At 52.2% G+C, this 13,425-nt stretch overlaps 1 protein-coding gene across 1 annotated transcript; it reads left to right on the top strand.

Annotated features, from left to right (window-relative positions):
• Positions 1–5,049: 5,049 nt before the first annotated feature.
• Positions 5,050–12,276, top strand: LOC118535570 (uncharacterized). Its single transcript, XM_036091928.2, has 3 exons — positions 5,050–5,328; positions 8,639–8,765; positions 10,111–12,276. Exons 1-3 carry the CDS (start codon positions 5,296–5,298, stop codon positions 11,505–11,507), a joined length of 1,557 nt encoding a protein of 518 aa, XP_035947821.2. The 5' UTR covers positions 5,050–5,295; the 3' UTR covers positions 11,508–12,276.
• Positions 12,277–13,425: the final 1,149 nt, after the last annotated feature.

The raw sequence follows: 13,425 nt of genomic DNA, 5'->3' as shown, positions 1-13,425 counted from the left end.
AGAAGCAAGGGCCACATCATACTGGCTGTATCCTGTCCATAAGAGAGTGTAGCTGAATCAAAGGACAGTTCATCTGCCAGATGCATAGCAAGCCAGTAAGACTGACACCCAGCTTCCAAGGTGAAAAAAAAAATCAGCTATTTATTGGTGTGGCACCACCCAGGAGAACAGGGAGCTAATGCTCAAAGTCCTGAACTCCCTGATGGGAGTAGGGGTCTCCAGAGAAGGTGGATACTATAGATTGGGAGCCCATGAAGTCATGTTAACAGATGTTACATACTTCTGGTGCCCTTTCATCTGGTCCCACGGAAGTCTGTTCTATCTCACAAGACTTAAAATCTGAAAAATATATTAATTTCTTATGTTACAGGTTTCATTAGGTACATCTGGTGATTATGTGTTTAGGATAGTGCTGGTCAGCTGCTTGTATGTGCCTAAATTAACCACTTATACATGCATAAGCTAACAGGGTTGCATTCCTTCATGTTCCTTTGAATGATAAGCAAGTATTCCTATCTCTTGGGCCTGTGTCTGCATGTTCCATGGTCAGTCCAGCTGTGCATGGGGACAATATGACGTACAGTGTTCCTTCTTTCATCTGAACTAAGAAGATGGATGCTGGCTTCAACAGGTCCCCAAGATTATCCGCCCACATGCAGGGGCACTGCCAGGTGCCACAGGTTGGGAGTTAGCCTCTAAAGTGAGAAGTGAGGATTCAGCCTCTGGAAGAGGAACATGGGATTCAGTGGATGATGTCACCTGTCTGTACCTGACCTCTGCTGGGAAAGAGTGGTGATCTCTGCTTCTGTGGTGAAGGGGACTAAAGAGCCCAGACTGAGGCTATAGATCAGCCCTGTCCATGGATATCTCCTCCCCCAAGGACTAAGCAGTGGGATTTCTTGTTGCCTTCATATCCCTTGGCTATGATCTCTACTGCCTCCACATCCAAGTGTAGCTTGGGAAATGCCCCGAAAGGAGGATGGAAGGATGAGACCTCACCTTCCTTGCTTTCTCTCTGCCAGCCTCTTTCTAAATTACATTTAGCTATTACACAACAATAATCAAGGGATTGCATATATTGCTTTTTTTCTTACTCTCCTCTCTTTTTTTTAATGCATCTACAAAACCAAGTCTCCAGGAGTTGGATCCATTTGTAAATTCCATTGGTAGTTTTCACCTTTAGTACTTGAGTGCATCACAGCTGCTGCTCATACCACCCATAACCAGGTGGCCACCCAGGAAGCGGTTTCCTGACCTCTGCCCTTACGTCCTTTATTTTCCCAAGCCACATGTTTCCATGAGCCAGGGCTATTCTCACAAATCCCACTTCTCTAGCGTCAAGGAACTACCTTGGGTGCCTGTACAGAGTTTTCCATGGCCGTTGAGAAGGGATCTTGATAGGACCGAGGCGAGATCAGTAGGTAGGCCCAGCTTCCCCAGTGCAGCTGGCCAGCCATGGAGCATGCAGACAGTGAAATGCAAGCAGTCTTTTATTTGTAGGTATATTTTAAAAGATTTTATTTATTTATTCGAGAGAGAGGGAGAGAGAGAGAGAGTGCACAAGCAGGCAGAGGGGCAGAGAGAGAAACAGACTCACTGCTAAGCTGGGAGCCCAATGTGGGGCTGGGTCCCAGGACCCCGGGATCAGGACCTGAGCTGAAGGCAGATGCTTAATCAACTCAGCCACCCAGGCGCCCCCCAAGCAGTCTTTTAAAAGAGGCAGCTTCAGGGCGCCTGGGTGGCTCAGTCATTAAGTGTCTGCCTTCAGCTCAGGTCATGATCCCAAGGTCCTGGGATCGAGTCCCACATCGGGCTCCCTGCTCGTCGGGAAGCCTGCTTCTCCCTCTCCCACTCCCTCTGCTTGTGTTCCTGCTCTCGCTGTGTCTCTCTCTGTCAAATAAATAAATAAAATCTTTAAAAAATAAAAAATAAAAAAAATAAAAGAGGCAGCTTCAGGTCTACTAAGCGTGGCCTTTAGGAGGTAGCAGGTGTAAGAGGTTGAAGTAGCTTTAGGTTGTCCAAGATACATTGTTAAATGAGATAGCAAAGTACTGATCTGTATACAAAATATGACTTTATTTTTACTACAGAAAGCAGCTGGTACAGGAACATGTTTTAACATATAGACACTCAGTGGAGTCCATGTGCACAAGCCATTCTCAAAGGATGCTATACCGCAAACTTTGTCTTTCTCCAGGAGATTTAATTATCTGAGACTTTGCCATGCTACTTTATAACTGTATATGGGATAGGGCTCCTTCAATAAAAGATAGAAAACATTTTATACTTTTGTTTCTATTAGGAAAACAAATATGTACCGACTCAGTTTCTTGTTTTTCTCTTTGTTTTTGTTTTTGCCAACTTCAGTTTTAAAACTCTACAGATTTAGACAGAATGTCTGTTAATCACAGGAAATGCAGGTACATGTTTCTGCACAACACAGCAGAAACTCGGTGGAAATTTCTGGAATATGTGTGAGAATCATGTGGAAGCTTGTTAAAACACGGACACTTGGGCCTGATCCACAAAGTGCCTGATTCAGTAGATCTGCGTTCAGGATTCAGAATGCGCTTTTCAAGAGTCCGTAGGTGACACTCTGGGTGAAGGTCCAGGGATCAAACTCTGAAAATCAGAATTCTAGGAAAGGTGACGCTGACTGGTTCCAGGCCCCCCCAGCCCACCTCAGTGGAGATTTGCAGGCTCTGAGAGACAGAGCCAGGATTTCTCAGCCGCATGCCCTGAGTGTATCTGTAGTAAGCCAAGTAAAGGAAAGGCCAACTGGCCTCGAGTCCCAGGCCGTCCACCGCTGAGACCCGTGAAGCCTGCACTGACTGAATAACCTAGAAAACTGCTTTATTCTGCCCAGAACTTACTGCAAACATATCCACGAGGCTCATCCCTTACAATTTCAAGTGTTTTCTCCTCTTATTAAGGAGGCCTCCCTTACTGGGCTGAGTAATATTACATCCCATACTTTACCTCTCAGGAGACTCACCTTGTCTTCCCCTTCCACTTCGTCTGCTACATTCTAGCATAGTACATATTTCTTTAGTTACTCTTTTCTGTTCCTGGTCTTTCTTCCTTGAAAACAACACAAGTCCCAGAATGCAAGGGTCTTTGTCTATCTTAGGACCCAATGTCCTCCAGGCAACTACAATAAGTGCCTAAAACCAAATTTTTGTTCACTGATCATCAGTGAGACCAGGAATAAACATGACATCTCAATTTCCCTGTAAATTGTACAATTCTGGGTACTCTAAATGTCCTCTTTAACTCTTTTTCCATGCAGGTATTGCTCAGACTTTACAAGAATGGAGATGTGCATTTTGGAGACAAAATTTCAGAATGACCAACCTGGTCACACACTCAGCCCGATCTGACGTGTTCTCAGCCATCACTGCTAAAACTCCTCTGAGGTCTTACGTTTTCTCACCTTCTACAGATGTTTCACCAAAGCTATTTCTGCCACCACCTTTGAAGCACTACATAAACATTGATAATAGCTTTGTAATTTGAATTTTACAACTGTTTTCCTGAGATTATATTACTTTTTCAAGCAAAACAGTCCCTGCACCATCACGACAGAAATGATCATCAGTTTGCAGCAGTGAAATAATGAATTTAAGATACTCCCAGTATCTCCAGGTAGAAAGAATCATTTACACACCTGCTTCAACGTGGAGCGCTGCAGCCACCGTACCACACCAAAGTAGCGTTTTTCTCATTATTGTCTTTTTAAGATTGATGTTATATTCCTAAAAGGAACTGAATGTAATCTGGATATCAAGTAAGACATATTAAATGGATAAAAGTGTTTCTCAGTGAATGGGACAGAATACTTGACTCTACAGGCAGGAGAGATGTTTTATTCAGAATACACAGATCTGTTAGAGAAAAATTATTGGGGCGCCTGGATGGCTCAGTCGGTTAGGCGTCTGCCTTTGGATCAGGTCATGGTCTCAGGGCCCTGGGATCCAGCCCCGCATCGAGCTCCCAGCTCAGTGGGGAGTCAGCTCACACTCTCTCTCTGTGTCTCAAATAAATAAATAAAATCTTAAGAAGAAGATAAAAATTATTACGACACTTGTTGAGACAGTCACAAAGCCTTTATTCAGGAGCATTCCCCCAGGTGCAAGGACAGTGGGAACCTGCAGTATGGGGAAGACACATTGGACTCAACTTCAGAATTTTTTAAAAGTTGGGCTTTATAGCCAAGGAACACAGTTGTTCGCGGGGAGGGGGGGTCAATGGATAGAAAATCACTAGGAGATTAGGGAAATTCCTCCTAAACTGACCTAAAAAATCCTTGCTGAAGGCAGGTCAGTATGATCACAGATCACCTGTGTGATGGTGAGGGATGAGGAAATTTGGTCACGTATCAGTGGTGATCAGATATTCGGGAGAAAATCTTGCCAAACCTACTTGGCAGGATTCTGGCACTTGCCAAGTACTGGGCCAGGTCAAAAAAAAAAAAGAAAAGCCTATAGTGCCCTAACTAAAGACTAGTCAAGGAGAGACTCTGTCATATCTATCCTTGTACTTGTGATTCCAGGTGGCCCAACACCATTCCTCTTAACTTTCTTGACATGGCACAACCTGGAGTATTTTCTCTCTTGATCAAGTGAATTTAATGCTATGGAGTGAACGCATTAGAACTGAAATAAGATAATGTTTATTAGCCTCCACCAAGCGTGGACACACCTTGCGACTGAAAGACGCTACGGAATGATGTGTTTATTTGGTTTGTAGCCTTCGGGAGCATGCTTAGCTTTCCAGGGTCTGAAACAGGTCTCCAAACACTTGGGTGATGAGCGTCAGAGAGCATTAGGCAGAAATATGGTAACATTCTCTCAAATATGAAGCGAAGCCCAACAGCATCGGCCTTGTCCCTTCGCCCTTTCCGGCGGACCCTGGACCTTCCCTGAAGGCCGAACCTGCCTCCGGGCTTCATAACTGTGGGGACTACGTTACCCAGAATGCGAAGAGTCGAGGGGCAGCACTGCTCTCCAATGAAAGCGTCCAAGAGGCTCTTCCGTTTGTGGCCGGTACAGTGCGGGCGGGACTTCCGGCTGTCGCCTCAGCTCGGCCAAATTAGCTAGCTGATCTGGGTTTTGCCACCTGGAAAAAGGTTCGGGAGTTATCATCCCTACAGACGTAACGCGACCGAGAAGAGGCGCGAGGAGACGCTGGCCCTGCTGTACGGCTGCGGGTCCGCAGCTCGGCGACGCCACCCGGGTTACCGGGGCCGGGACCGGGACTCGCCGGCCTGGGTGTCCGCTCCGCTCCCGCAGTCCGATGGCGGCGGCCGCGCGCAGGGCCCCGGCTCAGGTGAGCGCTCGTCCCCCGGCCCTCCCGCCGTCCCCCCACCCAGACCCCGAAGGCCCGAGCGCAGGGCCCCGGCTCAGGTGAGCGCTCGTCCCCGGGCCCTCCCGCCGTCCCCCCACCCAGACCCCGAAGGCCCGAGCGCGGGGCCCCGGCTCAGGTGAGCGCTCGTCCCCCGGCCCTCCCGCCGTCCCCCCACCCAGACCCCGAAGGCCCGAGCGCAGGGCCCCGGCTCAGGTGAGCGCTCGTCCCCCGGCCCTCCCGCCGTCCCCCCACCCAGACCCCGAAGGCCCGAGCGCAGGGCCCCGGCTCAGGTGAGCGCTCGTCCCCGGGCCCTCCCGCCGTCCCCCCACCCAGACCCCGAAGGCCCGAGCGCAGGGCCCCGGCTCAGGTGAGCGCTCGTCCCCCGGCCCTCCCGCCGTCCCCCCACCCAGACCCCGAAGGCCCGAGCGCGGGGCCCCGGCTCAGGTGAGCGCTCGTCCCCGGGCCCTCCCGCCGTCCCCCCACCCAGACCCCGAAGGCCCGAGCGCGGGGCCCCGGCTCAGGTGAGCGCTCGTCCCCGGGCCCTCCCGCCGTCCCCCCACCCAGACCCCGAAGGCCCGAGCGCGGGGCCCCGGCTCAGGTGAGCGCTCGTCCCCGGGCCCTCCCGCCGTCCCCCCACCCAGACCCCGAAGGCCCGAGCGCGGGGCCCCGGCTCAGGTGAGCGCTCGTCCCCGGGCCCTCCCGCCGTCCCCCCACCCAGACCCCGAAGGCCCGAGCGCAGGGCGCCGGCTCAGGTGAGCGCTCGTCCCCCGGCCCTCCCGCCGTCCCCCCACCCAGACCCCGAAGGCCCGAGCGCAGGGCCCCGGCTCAGGTGAGCGCTCGTCCCCGGGCCCTCCCGCCGTCCCCCCACCCAGACCCCTGCGGCCCAGGCCCCGGTGTGCGAGCGCCGGCGTGCGGGAGCGGGCTCCGGGTGAGGGGCGCGTCCTCGGCCGAGGCTGGGCACTGAGCACGGAGCTGGAGCTGCCGGCCGGCGGGTCGTGGTCTTCGGGGCCGGGCGAGGCTACAGGCAGCCGAGTCCGGGGACCCCGCCGTGGGCCTGTCGGTCCAGGGCTGCACTCTCCCCATTTCCCGCCGCCGCAGCCGCGCCGACGGAACCCACACGAACGAGTGGAGGAGGCGCAGCCCTCGGCGGCCCTGACCGGCCCCCACCCGCCCGTCTCCTGCGTTCCGTGTCCGGGACTCTTCAGTGCCACCCCCAGGTCTCGGGTCCGCAGACCCTGGAGAAACCCCAAGCCGTGCCGAGCGCTCTGTGCGGGGCTGCGTTTCGGGCAGCCGGTGTGCGCACGGTTATTCCGGGAGCTCGTGGCGGGGCGGGCGGTGCCTGTCACCGCTCGGCGGGCTGTTCGGAAGCCGCCGTTCTCCTTTCTTGCGGGGGGACCGCGGCCAGGACGGGGACGGCTGCCTGGGAAGTCGGGGGTGTCCTGTGGCGGTGACGGGGGCGCGCCGGGAGCAGCTGCGTGATGTCCCCGAGGTGCTGGCGGGCTCCGTCCTGCTGGGCGTGAGTACGGACCGTGGGCTGAGGGAGGGGCAGGAAGACCGCGGTGGCGGCCGCCGTCGTAGTCGAGGTGAGGGTTATCGGACCACCGTGCTGGCTTGGGTGCCACTGGATTCTGGTAGGTGTTTTTAAGAAGTGACCACTGACTTCCTAATGTGGACTGAGACAGGCGGAAGGGAGGATTCAGGGATATCTCTGGGGTTTTAGTTCCCAGCAGCTGTAGGAACGGAAGCTCCATGACTGAGATGAGGAAGTTGGTTTGAGTGATGCTGGGAGACGTTCTGGGGAGCACGGACTGATGATTAGGTGAGCAGCCACACACGCACGTCTGGAAACCTGGGGAGGGCCTCAGAAGGGAGCCGCCTAAATACATCACGGCCACTGTGTGGGCCCCGGTGAGTGAGCTGTGGGTCACAGTTGGAGGGACAGTCTCTGGTTACGGTGGTAAAGCTGGTTATGGTGCCAGAAAGTTGTGGGAGGAAGGGGGACCAGGACTGGATACGTAGGTGACGGTGTGACTTCACAGATGACGGATGTGGGTGGCCACGGAGGGAGAGCGCGTCGGGGACAGGATACTCGGGCAGTGGCCAAGGTTTCCAGCGCAAGAGTAGACATGAGAGGGATCCCGAAGTTCAGGAGTACTTAAGGCGAGATGGTGACACTCCGGCCTGTGCTGGTGGCGCTTCTCCACTCGGAACTCCACCAGGGTTTTGTGAGGACTTTGGTAGGACCTGGGGTGCTTCATCCTGGAGGAATAAGGTCGTGTGTGACGTGCTGATGTCATCACCCGTGAGAGACCCTAAGCCTGGGGTAGGCCACCAAGGAGCCTTGCCTTGAATGAGGGTCAGGGGGACAGAGGAAGACGGTGACTGCTGAGGGGACAACAAGTGCAGCACAGGTGGAGGAGAACCTTGTCTGGTGGAAGGTGGAGGAACTCCTGGCCCGAGTGGAAGATCTCCTCCCACTCTTCTGCTGTTGGGAAGGTCTCCTAATCAAACCACCTTCTCATCAAAGGTGCATTTCCTGCTTTTCCCTTTGTATGGGTTTCAGTGCCCTACCAGCCCACGGAGTTACACATCCTCTTACAGGAACCGGGAGGCACCTCACCCTCTTGATCCTATGAAGCGTGCATCCTACAGCTCCTGGTCGTTCCCTCTTTTTCAGGGTGCCACCCCCATGTGGGCCTGTGTGGGGTGTGGTGTCCTCCTCTCCAGGCTGTGAATATCTGTGATTACTAAAGTGCTATCCATCTCATCTGTCCAGTGTTAGGTGTTCTGTGTTTAGCCATCCCCATAACCCTAAGATGGGACTCGCGCCCTCCCCAGTGGGGTGAAGCGGAGGTGATTCAAATACCAGTAACATGTGGGGAGGCCAGGGAGGTTTCTGTGGTGTGGGACAGTGAGGTGTGGTGACCACAGGCATGTGGCTGTGGGATCCAGTCTCAAGAATGATGTGTCCTTGGAGAGGGAGTATGCCTGATAGACGCCAGGGCCCTGGTTTTCAGCAGAATAACCTGGATGGCCAGGAACATCCCTCTATGCCAGGTCCACAACTTAGATATACTTGTCCACCTGCCTCTTCTTGTGTCAGTGGGACCCTGCGATCGGTGGGCCACGAGGAGACAGTGGTGCCGTGGCACCCAGGCACTGGGGCCTGGTTTCTCCTCTCGGTTGGGGAGCTCGGGGGGAGGATGGGCATAGGGTAGATGTGGGTGGGAAAAGGGATATGGGTTCTTGGGAGAGGGGCTTTTTGTGGTTTCATCTGTCCCCATCCTGCCAGGGCAGGGTGACCTTTGAAGACGTGGCCGTGTACTTCTCCTGGGAGGAATGGGGTCTCCTTGATGAGGCTCAGAGATGTCTGTACCAGGATGTGATGCTGGAGAACTTGGCACTTATAACCTCCTTGGGTAAGACCCTCAACCCCACCCCCGTGCCCTGAGCTAGTCTCTGCCCTTCCCTTTGTCCCCAGGAGCAGTCTGTCTTTACATAGGGACCACGAGCACTGCTTCCTTCCCCAGTTCCTGGGGTAGGTGCTGTGGTTGGTGAGGCTGAGGTCAGTGCACTGCCCTCCTTCCTTGAGCAGCCCCAACACCAGCCTTCCTGCTGACTTTCAAGGAAGGAATCAGGGTCAGGAGTCTTGCAGTGAACCTAATGGATAGCCCCTTACTTGCCCTCTCCCTGACTGGGTGACTTTGTCTCGATGCAAGATATCTGCATGCTCCACGTCTGCTTCCTTTCTCTACTGAGGCTTCCCTGTGCCTCCCTGCGCCAGGACCTGCTGTCTGTGACAAAGTTACTACATCTGTGGACCATGGGCTGTCGTCATGGGACCCTCTTCCCGACCTCTCTGGGAACTTTTTAGTTCTCTCTGCCGTGGGCTGTCATGTGCTGAGTCGCTCTGGGATACCGATGGCGGCTCATCTGTCCTCTCTTTTCCTTAGCACTTGTATCATGAAGTTGCCATGCACTGCTGATTGTGGGAGTGGGGTTGGACTGGAGAGCCCAGGGCGGTTCACAGTAGGGACATTGACCCACGCACAACACGACGGCTCAGAGGAAGCCAGGCCCTGCAAAGTGGTACCTGGAGGAAGATGATGTCAGTGCTGTGTTCACATCAGACCAGAAGCCTGTTCTGTTTGACTGGTATTGTGATGCCAGGGGCCACATTTCATTTCCGTCTTCTCTTCCCCTTTCTTGGCACTCTGCCGATTTGTCAGCTCTGTTACTTGTCGCTTCTACTCTTACTTCTGGCCTGAGGTTAACCTCACATTTCTGGGATCCACATCTCCCTCGTTTTTCTCACCACTCCACCTACAGTGCTTTGCACATTGGCCGCTGTATAGTACGTCATGAGGTGTGCCCGTGTTCTTAAGCAGTCCTGAATACCACCTGCCAGGTTACAGTCCTATCTCCTTGGGTCTTGTCACTCCCTTCTGCACGGAAAAGGTGTGTCCATAGGAGATAAGTTCCTTTGGAAAGTTGTTTGCAGAGGAATGAATTGCGACCATTTCTCTTCTCTGTGTCACACCACGTGCTTGCATCCTTCTCCTCATGAGGCCTCTCCCATTCTGTGCTCCTTGTAGCCTGCCACTGCGAAGCAGCCCCATCCTCCACCTGCGCCATCTCCCCGGGCCTGCAAACAATCCCAAGCACTGGTTCCTGGGTTTCTTAGACACACATTTGTAGCTCGTAGAGTAGCTGCCCCCTCCCACCAAAGGCAGCATGCACTTCACCAGCATTTCTTGCTTTCAGGTTGTAGGCATGGTGCGGAGGATGAGCAGGCACCTGAGCAGAAGGTTTCTGTACAAGGCGTGTCCCAGGTCAGGACTTTCAAGTCAGTCGTGTCTCCCCAGAAGGCCCATCCTCGTGAGGTGTGTGGCCACGACTTGAGAGACATTTTGCTCTCCACCGAGCACCAGGCAACGCTTTGTGGACAGAATCTCTACAAGATTGGGGCATGTGAGAAACAGTTGTGTTTTGATGCAAACCTTCAGCACCAGAAGGAGCACATTGGAGAGAAATGCTTCAGAAGCAACACGGGCAGAGCTGCTTTTGTGAAGGACTACAAATTGTGTGTGTCAGGGAAACCCTTCTCCTGTGGGGAGGTTGTCAGGGACATCTTGGCCATCTCGAGATTCTTCCAGCAGCAGGCCACACACAGCAAGGAGAAGTCACACAGGACGACGGAGTACGGGGCATCCTCTCGTGGAAGGAAAGCGCAACGCAACTGGGGAGAAGGCACAAAGGACTTCACTTGCAAACACACACTTGTTCACCACCAGAGAGACCTCGCTAGAGAGAGATGCTTCATGTGCAGTGAATGTGGGAAATCTTTTAGCAAAAGCTACAGCCTCAATGACCACTGGAGAGTGCACACTGGGGAAAAGCCTTATGAGTGTGGGGAATGTGGGAAGTCCTTCAGGCAGAGCTCTAGCCTCATTCAGCACCGGAGAGTTCACACTGGAGCAAGGCCTCACGAGTGTGACGAATGTGGCAAATTATTTAGTAACAAGTCTAACCTCATTAAACATCAGAGAATTCACACTGGAGAACGGCCGTATGAGTGTAGTGAATGTGGGAAATCCTTCAGCGAAAGCTCTGCGCTCCTCCAACACCGCAGTGTTCACACTGGAGAAAGGCCTTACGAGTGCAGTGAATGTGGGAAATTCTTTACCTACCACTCCAGTCTCATAAAACACCAGAGAGTTCACTCGGGATCAAGGCCCTATGAGTGCAGTGAATGTGGAAAATCCTTTACTCAAAACTCCAGCCTCATTGAACACCGTAGAGTTCATAGTGGAGAAAGGCCTTATAAGTGCAGCGAATGTGAGAAATCTTTTAGCCAAAGCTCCGCGCTGCTTCAACATCGGAGAGTTCACACTGGAGAAAGGCCTTATGAGTGCAGCGAATGTGGGAAATTCTTTACTTACAGTTCCAGTCTCCTCAAACACCAGAGAGTACATACTGGATCAAGGCCTTATGAGTGCAGTGAATGTGGGAAATCCTTTACTCAAAACTCCAGTCTCATTAAACACAGGAGAATTCACACTGGAGAAAGACCTTACGAGTGCAGCGAATGTGGGAAATCCTTTAGCCACAGTTCTAGCCTCATTAAGCACCGAAAAGTGCACACTGGAGAAAGGCTTTAGGAGGACAGTGACTTTGGGAAACGCTCACCTCTGTCTTCCATTTCAATGACCATTCACATATTCACACTGAAAACGGCTTTATGAGTATTTGAACGTGGGATATTCTTTACCTATGAGTCCAAGCTCCTAAAACACCACAGTGTCTCCTTAGATGAAGGCCTGTGAATGTGAAGAATGTGGGAAATGGCTAACCAAAGGCTAGCCTCATTGCTCTCCAGAGAACTCACGGTAGTGGAAGGCCTTACAGATGCAGTGAATATGAGAAAGCCTTCATCTGAAGGACTTTACCTCATAGGACTTCACAAATTTCAAATGGGAGAACTACCTTAAATGTGCAGGTATTTAATTGATGAATGTAACCACACGGGAGGAGATCCCTTAGGAAGGTGCCATCTGCCTGTGTTGAAGCTCATACATTCAAACATCTGCATAAATCCCAGGTATGTGGCAGCTGCCTTGCAGTCTTTGAACCTGCCCAGGGGCCATACCCCAGTGTCAGGGCAATTGCTGGGTGACTAATGAATAGCCTGAGCGCTTACTCCTTCCCCGTTTTTCCTCTCTGAGGAGAGGGCATGCATCTCACCCAGTTTTGTCCTGCAGGACTGCTGGTGATTTGAAAAGGTGGACGACATTTTTCAGGGATGTTATTGTCCTCGTGAGACTCTGTGATGGCATTTCCCAGCCTCCAAATCACCAACCCGGGAACAGTCTGCCTCCCGTTGCTCTTGCTGTATGACAATAAAGATCTTATTGTTTAAGCCACCATTAATCTTGGGGATTCTGTTCAGTGTCTGTGTGTGTTGAAATTAACTGTGTTTGCGAGCATGAAGGGGTGAACAGAGTTGTGTGCCTCAGAAGGGACCGTATGATGGCAGAAGATAACTCTCCAGTTTGGGCCTAGTTTGCATGGCTGCTGAAAGCCTTTAAGGAAAGACTGTAGGGCTCTGTGGTCCTAATTTATACTTGGATGCCAAGTGTGGGGTCAGAGTTTCAACCCAAAGAGGGGGCAGTTGTTGGTTGGTGTTTTGACAACCTTCAGTGCTACTGCGCGGCATGGTCTTGTTCTCTTGTTCACAGGGGATATTGATGGCATGGTGCTCGGGGCTGGTGAAGGAAATCTCTTCCCCAGACCCAGCAGCAGAGCCAGGGGCCTTGATGTCCTGAATTCTGTAGAGTAACATCACTGGTTTTAAGATTATAAGGGCCAGGGGAATGACTGTTGGTACAGAAACCCTGAATTAATAGAGCGTGCAGGAGACCAGTGAACGAGTTGGAACGTACCTCTTTGAAAAGGGCATGCACAGTGTTTAGGCACTAGGACTGTGAAGGATGAGCAGGTAGAGATATTCTCAGGACCTACACAAGGATGTATCTTGTGCAGCTGAGGGCCTGTCAGAAAAAAATAATCTAAAGGTTTTGTGGATTCCTTGTTCCCTCTGGGCTGTTCACCAGAGGCCACGGTTTTGCATGGCGGCACAGCAAGGACAGAGACGGGAGAGACCGTAGTGCAGTCGAGAGGCCTCTTGTGACTCGGCAGGATCCCTGTTGAATGACCTCGGAATACCTTCACTGCTCACCTATGTTTGCAAGATGGTGGAAGGAAGGAAGATGGTGGAGTCAGTATGGTGGCCAAACTTAATTTTCTGAAGCATAGGGAATCCAGACTTAATTTTAACCATATTTTTTTAAGTTTCAGTAAGGTACAAATGACATGCAATGTCCATCATTAAATTGTGCAATTTGACATTTTGACTTTCACATAAACCCATGGAGCCATCAATCATGGTAATAAACCTTTCCATCACCCCCACATTTACTTTTTGTGTTTTAATAATCTCTCCTCGAGGCATCCATTGACTTGCTTTTCATTATAGATGAGTTTGCATTTTCTAGAATTTATATGATTGGAGTCTTAAAA

Source organism: Halichoerus grypus, chromosome 15 (genome assembly GCF_964656455.1).
Source record: "Halichoerus grypus chromosome 15, mHalGry1.hap1.1, whole genome shotgun sequence".
In the NCBI taxonomy this organism is placed as follows: domain Eukaryota; kingdom Metazoa; phylum Chordata; class Mammalia; order Carnivora; family Phocidae; genus Halichoerus; species Halichoerus grypus.
Note: the sequence above shows the minus strand (reverse complement) of the source record. Positions and strands in the feature narration are given on the sequence as shown.